This window comes from Trichinella spiralis (assembly GCF_000181795.1).
Source record: "Trichinella spiralis strain ISS 195 chromosome Unknown Scfld4, whole genome shotgun sequence".
Taxonomy (NCBI): domain Eukaryota; kingdom Metazoa; phylum Nematoda; class Enoplea; order Trichinellida; family Trichinellidae; genus Trichinella; species Trichinella spiralis.
The window spans coordinates 6,421,293-6,434,671 of record NW_003526943.1 but is presented as its reverse complement, the minus strand read 5'-3'; the positions used below and the strand labels follow the sequence as shown (position 1 = coordinate 6,434,671).

The 13,379-nt window shown below is 32.8% G+C and overlaps 2 protein-coding genes across 2 annotated transcripts; one reads left to right on the top strand and one right to left on the bottom strand.

Moving 5' to 3' along the window:
- Positions 1 to 1,290: 1,290 nt before the first annotated feature.
- Positions 1,291 to 3,390, bottom strand: Tsp_01608 (conserved hypothetical protein). The gene is made up of 4 exons (XM_003377346.1): positions 3,147 to 3,390; positions 2,607 to 3,047; positions 1,830 to 1,883; positions 1,291 to 1,313 (listed from the first exon to the last, which is right to left on the bottom strand). Exons 1-4 carry the CDS (start codon positions 3,388 to 3,390, stop codon positions 1,291 to 1,293), a joined length of 762 nt encoding a protein of 253 aa, XP_003377394.1.
- Positions 3,391 to 6,282: 2,892 nt separating this feature from the next.
- On the top strand, positions 6,283 to 13,207 carry Tsp_01609 (putative CBS domain pair). The gene is made up of 22 exons (XM_003377345.1): positions 6,283 to 6,371; positions 7,108 to 7,295; positions 7,673 to 7,891; positions 8,080 to 8,097; positions 8,296 to 8,388; positions 8,469 to 8,614; positions 9,064 to 9,225; positions 9,279 to 9,485; positions 9,537 to 9,617; positions 9,679 to 9,861; positions 9,918 to 10,007; positions 10,061 to 10,116; positions 10,339 to 10,563; positions 10,628 to 10,740; positions 10,816 to 11,026; positions 11,098 to 11,243; positions 11,321 to 11,448; positions 11,501 to 11,595; positions 11,704 to 11,781; positions 12,150 to 12,204; positions 12,251 to 12,803; positions 12,864 to 13,207. The coding sequence occupies exons 1-22, from the start codon at positions 6,283 to 6,285 to the stop codon at positions 13,205 to 13,207; spliced, it is 3,480 nt and encodes a 1,159-aa protein (XP_003377393.1).
- Positions 13,208 to 13,379: the final 172 nt, after the last annotated feature.

The window sequence follows — 13,379 nt, the reverse complement described above, 5'->3', positions numbered from 1 at the left end:
AAAATTTAAGCACCCTCTTCGGAAGAATATAAAATAAATGAACAAAAACTGAATTTAATAGCCAAAAATAAAATATTATCATTCAAAATTAGAAGTGCAGAAAAAATATTTTCATAAACATTATGGGTGAAGTTATTATTTTTGCTTTTTCAAAACAACTTTGCATTAATTTGTTTCAATTTTGCTTTTGTGAAAAAATTTGAAAACAACAAATGCCTCAAGAAGCTTAAATGCAATCTTCTTCTTATTATTCCGTCTACAAATTTCGATTTATTATTTATTACATCGAACACTTGACATTATAAATCGGCAATTAATTAGTGAACAAATTATAACGCAACGTATTTGTATTGTTCAATTATTTCGATAGCATTTTTGTTTTGATATGAATATATAAAATAAATTCAATTTTATGATTCTCACAAAAGAACAACTCGCCTGTTTGGTGAAGACAAGCAGCTTGATGACAAATTATAAAATTGTTTTTCTGACCAAACTTCTGAAAAGTGAGATGTCCAAAATAATTAATTCTGCAGAAAATATTCTCAACGATCTCGACCGATCCTTCTGATACTGACAGCAATGGTCAACTTTTGTAATGCAATTTTTCTGCCATCCTGCATAGCAATTTTATTATTCCCCATTCACCACACTCTTCACTTGTTAGACTAATCAACTTAAGGCGGCATTGTTAGCTTGCTGTTCAGAAAAAGTTTTTTCTTTGTTTTTGTAAAAGATATTTTAATTTTTTTTTGTCAAACATCATGAATTGTAAAAATAATATTTTTCAAATAAAAGATATCAAAATTGCTATATTATAATTATAAGTTAATTATATATTTAATTTTTTTCGTGTTTTATTTTGATAAAATACTTTTTTAGTTTCAATTGGAATAATTATTGCTCATGTTGGTCAGATTGAAAAAATTTCAATAATGAAATTCCAGCAGTAAAATATTTGGTGAAGAAATTTCTTTAGTGTATAGAGGAGAGCAGAATCTTTGGAACAAAGTAAACAGCTGAAGTTGGTGAAGCGAAGCATTAGTTGGATGATCTTCGAAATTTCGCTTTCGCAGTGCATTTCGCATGTTCAATAATAAAAGCTTCACAAATCCTTGACAAATTCTCCTGAAGACGATTGTGAGAATTATTCAGAAATTCCATTTCATTGAAATGCATGGACAACTATTTTCCAGTTGCAACGCTTCAACACTACTGTGCAAGCAGAAATTGCCAAATTTAATTATCTCATATGTAAATTTTTCTTTTTTTCAAGTCTATATATGATTTTCACGTATCTCTATTATTAATATCTGAAAATTTGATATTAATTTAATAAACAAAATTATGAACAAAACAAATAAATGTACATGTGGATATTTGCTGCATATATTTGTTTAATGTCAGTATCAATAAGAAACACAATTAATTTATGAAACATTACAATAAGTTTGCTGTTTTATTTTTTATTTCATCTCCAAAAAATGCACTATAATACAAGAAAGATTCATGCAGGAGATTTTCGAAAAATGAACAATTTTTGTTATTATGATGAATTCAATCAATTTCTGTTTAATTCCAAATTTCATGTGTATATTGGAATCTTCGGACAACAGAGGCCAAATTCAGAAATACAACTGTAATCTTCAGGGCATTTCCATTCGTTTTCTGAGTCGCACTGCACAATAGCGCCGGTATCCGAATCGATCGCAGGATCACCGTGGAAGCAGCGTTCATCTTTTGAAAAAAGAAAAAAATATTTTTTTTAATTTACACACAACAAAAATTAAACAAGACAAAAAAAATAAATTTCTCATCAAAATTATTACCGTGACATTTTCCGTACAGTTCCGTGAACCCTGGCTGGCACTGGCAAGCTTTTTCTAAAAAATTGTAAAATACAAATAAAGTACGATTAATAAAATGCATTTATTCCTTCAACTTTTACAATCGAGAAAATTTCCCTCCCTCGTTGACAAAAGCTTGATTGAAATATGAAACAGTTTTCTTACAAAAAAACACATCACATTAAGAAATGGAACCCTAAACATGTTCAAGCATCGTCAAGCAAAAACTGAAACCATCCTACACGGAGCATTTAAAAAACTTTTATGCTAATTGTAATCTTCACTTTGACATTGATGCATTAAAATAATTTGCAATATCATATAATTATATGATTATATAGTTATGAACAAGATATCTGTCTAAATTATCACAAGTCTAAAATAATCATTTTGTGAACATGCACATCATGTATGATAGATATATTTTCAATGCATTTCACAGTGATAAATTATTTTTTGCTGCAGTGAATTATTTATTTATTGGATTTGCTTCTTGTACATGAAAATATTGAAGATCAATAACTGCCAAATGCACAATAGATACGATCTGGTGAAATAATTTTACAAATAACCGGCTTTAATGAATTGATCGATTCAGGCCATTTGAAACTATCTTTTAAACTAGTCTGACAATTGAAAATGAATTTGATTATTTCAACTGTCCAACTAATATTCTCTGATTTATATAAATAAAAATATTTGTTTATTTAAACTATGGATATGCACGTGCGTGTGTGATGAAAAGCAAGATGAAATTACCTCCTTGTAAATTTGCAGTGCAAAACCCGCATGCACATTGTCCATCAAGTTCGCATAAATCTCCGGGAAGAAGGTTGATTTGGTAGCATTTATTTCCAAATTTACCATAACCATGTGGACAAGCTCTGGGACAGCATGGCCGATCCTGCCAAGGAATGAACCGATCTTTGTGTCTGATGTGGGAGCTGGTGGGACAGGAGTCAGGTATAGAATAGGGTTTGCCAACCAAGCAGGAAGGCTTCAGAATGATCTCCCTTTTTGGTACTGGACAACAGATTCCATGAAAAACGGTCACCTGTTGACATGACCACTGGCCTTCGTGCTCGTCAAAAGGAACGCAGTAACTTTGTTCTGGACAGTGGAGATGTTGGCGACCAACAATGCTGCAGTTGATTGGTTGGGAATTTTGCAAAATTGGCTCTCCTTCCAAACAATTATATTCTACAATGGAAAATCATTACAATTAATATTCATTTGCGTGAAAAACGGGAAATTATTTGGTTTTACAATAATCCATAAATGAATTTATTTATTGCTTACTTGTTGGATAACATTCGCCATTGATTTCTGAAAATTTTGCTCGACAGACACATTTGTTTTCATCGTTGCAATGTGAAAATGGCGTTATGCACTGATGATTAGAAATGCAGTTTTCATGCAACGTTTTAACTAAATGATCAACGGAAACGTCACTGATTAAACCATACAATTTATTATTAACATTCAACAAAGAATATTTCACACAAAATGAAACTGACATGTAAGTAATGTAAAACGTTTGCATGCATGGATAGATACAGCAGATCTATTTAAAAAAGTAATTCAACGTTTTCGTATTTATGCAAGAAATCATTTTACGCTTATCTTATTCACAACAAATTTTCTAAAATATGACAAATCATTTTTTTAAATTACTGTCAATGAACTTCCTATAAATATTAAACATGGCGTATTATTCATTGATAAAATGCTGTTATTCTTCAAAAACAATCGTTTCTGGTTTTCAATACTGATGAAACATGTATTTTTTTTCATATTTTCTGATGAAATTAGTCAAACATTTTCATAACATACAAATAATAAAGATGGAACTTTACGAATATTGAAAAAATTTCACCTGTCGTTACAAATTTATTTCAACGTCAATGTTAGTTAGCGGATGAAATAAAATTTATTATGAATATAAAATTTGCTACATAATAAATTAAATTCTCACCATCAACAACACATCTTTTGTTTCGTTCTATGTAAGAATCTTTGCACTTGCATAACCCTTCACTGCAAACTGCATGTGGATCAGCGCAACTTTGATGTCTACTGTCATGTTCGATTTCACATTGCTGCCCAAGTTTGGGAACTTAAAAAGTTACAAATGACAAGAAATAAATTTAAATATTTTTATATTACGAATGACGCAAGCGATGTGAGCTTCTTTGTAGCTGTAATCATACCCAGATTTACAATAACAGCGACCAAAGCGACATTCAGAATGCTCATCGGTGCAAACTTTCTGATCAATGCACTCGTAACCAATTTTTCCAAACAACACTAATTTTGAACAGTTCTGTTAGATGCAAGACAAAATTAAAAAATTTTCTTACTTCCTCGAATATCTACCACCAAAAATATGAAAGTGAAAAAGAAAAACAATTCCATTTCTTCTGTTACAAGATATGCAAAAATTATTATAACAATCTGAATTTGCTTTTCAAAAAGGCGACACTAAAAACAAAACTTGAAGTTTTCAAATCAGAAATCAAATCAAATGTAGAAAACAAATATCACAGCTGTTCCAGTGCTCAACAAATAAATATATAAACAAATGCATAGTTATTTATTAATCGATTTAACGTTGTCGACCATAAAAGCGCTTGTATGATTAATAGTAATTAACAGGTTTTGGAGGAAGAATTTTTATAATTAAAAATTCGTCCAGTCGATTCGTCAAAAACCTGACTGTCCCCTTTTGAAAAGCAATCAAGATAACGTCATCACAATTCATAACCTTCCCCTCAAGCAACATTCGTAAATTCAAAAACTATCATAATATTACATTATAATTAAATCAAATTTAAAATTACGAACATTTGAAATAATGCAGAGAAACAACATTAAATTGAAACATTCATTGAGTAAAACTAAACTGACTAGCTACTAAAATAAACATAAATCAAACGACATAGCATATACATGAATAAGAAAGAAATAAAATACAAGCAATTATTAAATAAAATTGCACAGCAACGCAGCAATAAGAAACGGTTGCACATAAAAATGAAAAATCTTGAACATCATTAATATACTGTACATGCGATGTAAACATCGGAAACAAAATTGTGAATACTTCATCTCACAATCTTGAAATGGTGAATCAGCAAATTACGTAAACGTATTAACCATAATTATTATTATTATTACGATTAAAAACTGGTTGCTTCAAAAAATTTACACTACTGGTTTCCATAGGCACAAAATGATAAGTGAAACTCCAATCATTCTCCTAGTTGAAGCATGAAACAAGTATCGTTACAGTTATAATGTTCCGAACCGCAATCTTACGACTGGCTTCAGAAATAAATTCAATTTTCACGGTCCCAACTGTAAAGTATCTAACATTCCATTTATTATCTCGCTCTCCAGTTTCATATTCTGATTACAATAACACAACAAACATAAATTACTATCTCCCCTTGTCAAATCACTCATAGAAACAACAAGATCTGGTGTAATCAAAATGAATGCCAAGTTTTATTGAATTACTAAAAACACAAAAGTAGCCTTAATCCAAACGTGCTTTGATTGATTTCACATCAATTTCATCATTTGAAATTGTGTAAACTACCGCACCCCAACCGCTAGCTGCGTCTCGCTCAATACAAGCCAATAACGCCTGCGCTGTTGCTTCGAACGCCGCATCCCGATCCTATGAACAACAATAAAACATTACCACGAGAAAAAAATGAAACAATCGAATAAACGTTGTTAATAAAGCATCAAATATTCCATAATCCGTGTATACATCAATCTACCACATGTGCTACGAATGCAAAGCTGTTGCTTTTCTTCACTTTACTTTTGAAAACATCATTAAGAAGCTTACCATGTTTTTCTCCCAAACACTCTCACACATGCCGTACATTTGCAAATCACCAGTGCCAGAAAGGACAAAATCATTCGGCTTGCAAATACAACCGATCAAATCCATGTTGGCAACGTACGGTTCAGATGTTTTCCAATCAATACCAGCTACCACTGGTTCACAAAAGTAAGGAGAAAATCTGCAAAATTCACCCACTGTAACGTAACCATTATCAAACCATCGCTAATGTATTAACATATATGCCCACCACTACCTGTTCTCATATAGCAGATTGCTCAGCATTTGAGAAAATACCTCCGGAGTAACATCGCGATTTTCTCGCAAATTATATATACTGGTACGGTATAACATTTTTTCAACTCTAAAAAATAAATAACTTTTCTGCTCAATAAAATAATTTAAAAAAATAATTTCATTCTTCAATTAAGCATTGATCATACTCATTTGTGTAAATTATATTACGATGAAAAATGAAAACAATAACAATAAACTTGCATAGTCTGTGCATCAGTTGCTAAACCGGGAATTCCAACAAACAATCGACGAGTTATTTGGAAAATCTTCTCCTTATCATTCATGATTGTCAAGAATCGACTGCCCAGTCGTAAATCGCATCCAATAGTGACACAATCACCACCGCGCATTGCGAGCACAATGCCACCATTGTGGTCCATGATACTCATCTGAAGATTTAACAAATGCAAAATTCAAATTTCCAATATTATTTCACAAACACTTAATTTATAAAAATATACTTGCTACATAAAATATCTACATCAAACTTAAGGTAAACTCAACATCAACTATGAAAATAATCAAACATATTATAATACAAAATAAGAAAATTATTTGATAAATATGAAATTTAATAATAAATTAAATTTAAATTAATAACGTAAAACATACTTTGGCAAAGTTTTTCTTACAACGGTGAAAGAAAAATGTAAAAGAAATAAACTTCTTATTAACTCACTCTGTAACAAGTTTAAATATTTGCAGGTATAATTGCAACAGTAATAATATAAAACTTTAAATTATAATCTCAAACTGTAGGAAACCTTCCTAATTTAAACTGTTTCTCTCAATCTTTTTTGTTTCTTTTTCGAAAGCAATAAAGTATGGCAGTATTGAAAGTTCGGTAAATTTCAAATGCATTTTTTCAGATAAAAACATTTTAACGTAATAACGTATAATAATGTACAATAGGTATACTTTGAATTTTGAGCTGTTTTCATAATATTAATTACAAATATTTATAAAAAAATACTTTTCCAAAAAATTATGCCTACTTTTCTTTTATCATAAACGAGCTGTAAGCATTTCCTTTCAGATGAATGTGCTTGGTTGGTTTATAAAATTTACACCTTAATGGGAAAATTTCCGGAGTTATGGATCTTTAAGTTTTCTTGGTCTTCTGATGTCAGAAACTGACCTGTTGCTATACAAAGGTGTGAAAAAATATTCAACTCCATCCAGTCGAATTATGACTACTGAAATTCAAGAGAACGGTTCGTTTGGGTCATCAGCTACACGTGCGATTGGATTGAAAAATATAAAAGAAGACGACGCTGATACGAGCGTATCTTATGGTAAATGATTTAATAAAAAACACGCTGCCATTTTTTATAGGCGGTTCATGGTAAAATGTAAATAAAATATTTTAGAACAACAAATATGCTGAATATTTTAAAATTTAGAATAGTTCAAAAATTACTTATCGAGTTCATCATTCATTTCAGTAATAACGGCAATGTAGATGTAATAATACAGAAAACTGTTTTCCGTTTTTGTTTGCAAAAAGGAAAGAATTTCTAGTATACGTTGCTTCTTGCACGTTGCAAAGCTGCTTTTCAAGTTAAATGCTTTATTTACATATATATATTGATAAAAGAACATCATACATGAGTTCTTTTCAAACTGTCATTAGTTAAACATTTTACACTGCAGTATTTTGCTTGAATTTAAGATGTGCCTGCCAACCTGGATTGTGAAGAACCTTTACCAATTGTCCTCAGCCAGTACGAAGATTTTCATACCATTGATTGGCAAAGAGATTTGGCTCGAGACCGTCTTCGACACAAATTTATTAAGAAAAAAAATCGAGAATCGATAACCAGTTGTATAACAGGATTAGTGGATGCCGGATCAGGCTGGATATGTGTGCTTTTTGTCGGCCTGACGGCTGGTAAGTCAGTCTGGCATATTACAGTTTTTTCCTTCTCTACTTTTGCACTTATAGAATATTATCCATTCAAAACAGAATTCAATGTTGTACATATTATTTCATTTGCAAATGCTTTTGGCAGATATATCTAAATGGTAAAATGAATATGCAATATTACTAAAATATGAAATTTAATTAATTAATTATAGTTAACATTGTTCGATTTAGTATATGAAAGTGCATAGGTGAATAAGAGTTGTTTTTGGTGTAAACCAGTGAGCTTAGTGAATGTAATTGCATGCGACAGTTACAGTATCAGTGAAAAGTAAGAATTATTTGTCATGGTTGATAATGAACCTGCCAGAAATAAAGTCAGCTTTTACATATTACAGTACTTAATGCAGTTTATATACATTACGTTTTAGTAGGTGGTAATGGTGTTAAGCATGAAGCTTATGCTGTACTATTATTTAATGACAGTACATTTTTGTTCGTTTTGAAATGTTTGCATTTCCATGGTTTGTATTATGAACATATTTGAAGAAAATGAAGAAAGGTTTGTTATTTTTTAGCCATACTGATGTAAATTTGTATTAAGGAGTTGTGGCCGGTTTGGTTGACATTAGCACGAGATGGATGTCTGATCTAAAAGAAGGTGTTTGCCCCGATGCATTTTGGTTTGACAGGGAACACTGCTGTTGGTCAGCTAATGATACACTATTCTACGGGGATAAATGTAATGCGGTATGTTAATCTTTGTATTATATTTGTTGTTGATCTGTGAATGAAAGTTTTAAAAGATTAGAATAGTTTCAATAATAAGTAATTGGTGAGATGAATTTTTTCATTGTTTAATGTTAACAGTGAAGTAAAATGAAATAATTATTGTAATTTTTCTTTGTCTATTTTATGGCAGTTTTGTTTTCATGCATTTGTTAGAAACAAATAATGCTCCATTGCGATCATCATTTGTATTTCATATATTTATTTAGTTTGTGTATTTGGTATTTTCAATTTATATAACAATCAGTTTTATAGAATAATTATTGCTTTACATTCGGTGTTGTTTTCAACAGCGTAAAATATGAATTTTGAATTTTTTGTTTTGTAATGGAAATTTTACTTTGTAAAATTTTGGTCATAAAATGAATAAACAAAGATGTAGCGTTTGAAAACAATTTGTGAATTAATAGTGGCATACATGGCCTGAGCTGTTTGGTCACTATTCAGAAGATGGGTTGGCGTATTTTGTGGAATATGTGTTTTACACATGTTGGGCATTGGGATTGGCCGGTTTGGCAGCGATTTTTGTGCGTGTTTTTGCCCCTTATGCATGTGGTTCTGGTATTCCAGAGGTAATAAGTGCTTTTAACTTGATGGTGGAAGGATTTCATATCATTCATTGCAGATAAAATGCATGCTCAGTGGTTTTGTCATTCACGGATATTTGGGCAAGTGGACTTTGATAATAAAAACTATCGGGTTAGTGTTAGCTGCTGCATCTGGTCTTTCACTTGGCAAAGAGGGTCCTATGGTTCATCTGACTTGCTGTATTGGAAATATACTATCATATTTATTTCCGAAATATGGAAAGAATGAAGCGAAGAAACGAGAGGTAAAGGTATTGTTCATTTTAATGCAGTTTTAATTTTATTAAACAATTTAGATATTGTCTGCATCCGCTGCTGCTGGCGTATCTGTTGCTTTTGGCGCACCAATTGGTGGAGTACTGTTCAGTTTGGAAGAAGTATGTTTGTTGGTGTTATATGGTGAAGCTGTTTAAGGTTGGATAAATGTTGTAATTGTAGGCAAGTTATTATTTCCCATTGAAAACGCTGTGGCGTTCTTTTTTTTGCGCCCTGATTGCAGGTCTAATCTTGAAGTTTATCAATCCTTTTGGCACTGATCAAACTTCACTATTTGCTGTCGACTATCCAATGAGATGGTCTTACATTGAACTAATCCCATTCATATCTCTTGGAATATTTGGAGTATACATTGAAATGTGCTTGAGTTTTTGAGATTTTGTGAAATTTTAATTTTTCAGGGTGTCATTGGTACAATATTTATTAAATGTAACATTTGCTGGTGTCGGTTTAGAAAATCATCCACTTTGGGTGATTATCCAATAGCAGAGGTGAGTTGAAAATTTGATTGAAATTAAATTTTCAAAATAGTCTGCATTGATAGGTGCTCAGTATAACGTTTATCACAGCTTTGTTGAGTTTTCCGAATGAATACACGAGGTAAGTTGATTAATTTTGATGTTGGATACATATTTGAGAAATGATAACTTTGTTTTTTCATCCACTTATTAATTTTCAATTCTATCGCATGCTACAGGAAAAGCTCAAGTTCACTGATTAGTCATCTTTTCAACCGTTGTGGGCCAGAAGAGATGTCAGCACTTTGGTAATTGATTATTGATTGATTGCGAATGAGTTTTTTTTCATTTTTTCATCTTTTAGCAAATACAGAGAAGTAATCGGCGTCACGAACTCGACATCCGATATCTCTTTTGGTTCATTGATGAATGGAACAATATGGAAGTTGGTTTTGTCGCTTATATTTAAAATTGTCATCACCATTTTCACATTTGGTATGAAAGTGCCATCAGGGTTGTTTGTGCCAAGCTTAGCCATTGGGGCAATAGGGGGTCGTTTGGTTGGCATTACTATGGAATGGTTGGCACTGTATGTAATTTACTTTTGTATGTTTTATATTAGTTGTTGTTTTGTGGATATATGATTATTTTAGAGATTACAGAGATGCGTGGTGGTGGGGAATTTATTGTGAACCTGGCAAAGTTTGCGTGCAGCCGGGGCTTTACGCGATGGTTGGTGCTGCAGCAGTGCTTGGCGGAGTGACTCGTATGACTGGTAGCGGATGATGAATAAATTGAAATTTTTCGTTAAAGTGATATAGATAATTTGTATTTCATTAAGTGTCGTTGGTGGTGATCATGTTCGAATTGACTGGCAGTTTGGAGTTCATTGTGCCGACTATGGCAGCGGTGATGTTCGCTAAATGGATCGGCGATGCTTTTGACCGTCGTGGCATCTACGACGCGCACATCGCCCTCAACGGGTATCCATTTTTGGACAACAAAGAAGAGTTTACGTTGAATTCAGTGGCAGCAGATGTGATGCGGCCCAGGTAATATTTTCTTTAATAATTCTTTTGTAATTTATTTTGAAAGTGGATAATGAAAATATTATAATTTGAAGACCTGGCGATTTGCCGCTACGCGTGATAAGCCAAGAAGGCATGACCGTCGGCGATATTGAAGAATTGCTTCGACTAACTGATCATAATGGATTTCCAATTGTAGTTTCTGAAAATTCACCAAATTTGATCGGTTACGTCACAAGACGTGATTTGTCTTTAGCAATTTGTAAGGGACTATTTGCTGACTTATTAAATATTGTTTATGAAATTTTTATGTTGCAGCTACGGCGAGAAAAAATCAAGAAGGTATTGTCACTGATTCGTTGGTTTACTTCAGTTCAAATGCTCCTGTGGACCCTGAAGGACCTGGTCGGCCGGTGCCTTTGAGATTGCGGAAACTACTCGATTTAGTAAGTGATTTTTGTATTTAAATGCATAATAAATTATTTTTATAAAACACAGGCACCAATTTCTATAACTGATCAAACGCCAATGGAAACTGTCATAGATATATTCCGGAAGTTGGGTCTCAGGCAGTTGCTTGTTACTCACATGGGGTACGTGTTTCTGTAATTTGCATTGTTGAAAAATTGTTTTACTTTTGTAATTGCGTAATTGTTTGTTTATTGCTTTTAATAGTTTTCGTGGTAATTTTCATTTTTTAGCAAGCTTTTGGGTATTGTGACAAAAAAAGACGTTTTGGTGCACATAAAGGAATTGGAGAATGAAGATACTTCGACAATGTTGTTCATCTGAATGAAGCTCGCCAAATATGCGTCGATATTTGTAATGGTTTCTGTCTATTTTAAGTTGGTGTTATGTTGCCCATTGTGACATCTGCTGATTACTTGATGATAGATAGTTTCGATTTGATAGTGTTGCTAGTGAATATGAACTGCTTTTCATTATTTTTTGCAGTTTTTAATATGATAGTGGATTTTTTGAGCTTATCGGTTTGATTAATTTCAACTGTTTGTGCATTAAAAAGTGTGTTTAATGGGTTATTATTTTTGCTTTTGTATTTTGTTGTTGATATTTCAAGTGTGATACTTTGAAGAGATATCGATGATTGTATTATTTTGTGTTTTTTATTATTTTGCTTATTACATAGTTCGTATGATAGAACAGCATGGACGATGATGACGCGTATCTCAGTGCGACCGAAGGTCTATGTGAGTGTTGTTGATTTGATATTTTACTGATGAATTGCAGCTTTGTCACGGAACCTCTATATATTTACGTTTAGGTTCGAAATTTTCTGAAATGTATGAATCTGATGATGATTATGATGAATCTTCTGGAGATGAGATTTCTGTGGATAAAGGTGGGTCCGGGACTAAGAATGTTGAACATTTGAAAGAACGCAGCAATAGCAACGAGGGCAGTAGTACAAGAGCATGTTCTGTGGACCAGCAGGATGGTTTGGACATTTTTGCCGCTGTGGAAGACCGCTCAGATAGTGAAGGAACAGTGGCCGGTGGTGATTGGGATTGGAATTCTGAACTGGACGTTGAAGGGAAACAGCCGACATACGTTGAAGAGGTGGCTGATGGCGACAAGAAAAGTGAGTGCAAAAGTGACGAAGGTGACGGAATAGTGGAGTCCAGAAAGACGCCGGATACTTCGGAGAAGGGCGTTACGGAAGAGAAAGTTGCTGGTGTGAAAGATGAAGAACCGAATCAAACTGATGAGGGCTTGTTCGGCGGTTGGGGTTCGTTGGTTTTCAAAGCCGGCCATTCTTTGCAATCATTGGGCCAAATCATAGGTCTGAGCGTTGAAATGATAGAATGTGCATCATTGTTCTGAAGTTTTTTTTGAATTTTAGGCGACAGCGTGGTTACTGCTGTGGAGACTGTTGAATCTTCATTGGGTGTGGTGAGTCCTGAAGAAATGGCAAGAAGAAACATCGAATTGGAGAACCATCTTGTCAGTGGGGAAGAAGAAAAACAAGAGAATCCGACTGGTACGGGTGAAATATATTTACGATTGTTTTTATCATTTGAAATTGCTGTTTTTTGTGAAAGAAGCCTTCAATGCGATTTGCTTCGAAGGAAAATTTGTGTTTTAAAAATATCCCTTGAACTTTTGTTTCCGCGACGCCCAGTTGCGAATATTTTCAACTTACTGAGAGCAAATATGTTCAACATCACCACTGTATGCATAATCTAGAGAAAGACGGAAATTCTGTTTTTTGACGTGCATGTGTGTGTGTGTGTGTGTGGGTTGTCTTGATGTAAAACTGTAGAATTTTTAGATATTTATCAGAGTGGCGGTGTTGTTGGAGATCTTTTTAAAAATTTGAAAAGCACGGTATGTGTGAGGTTTTTTTTGTCAATTTTGT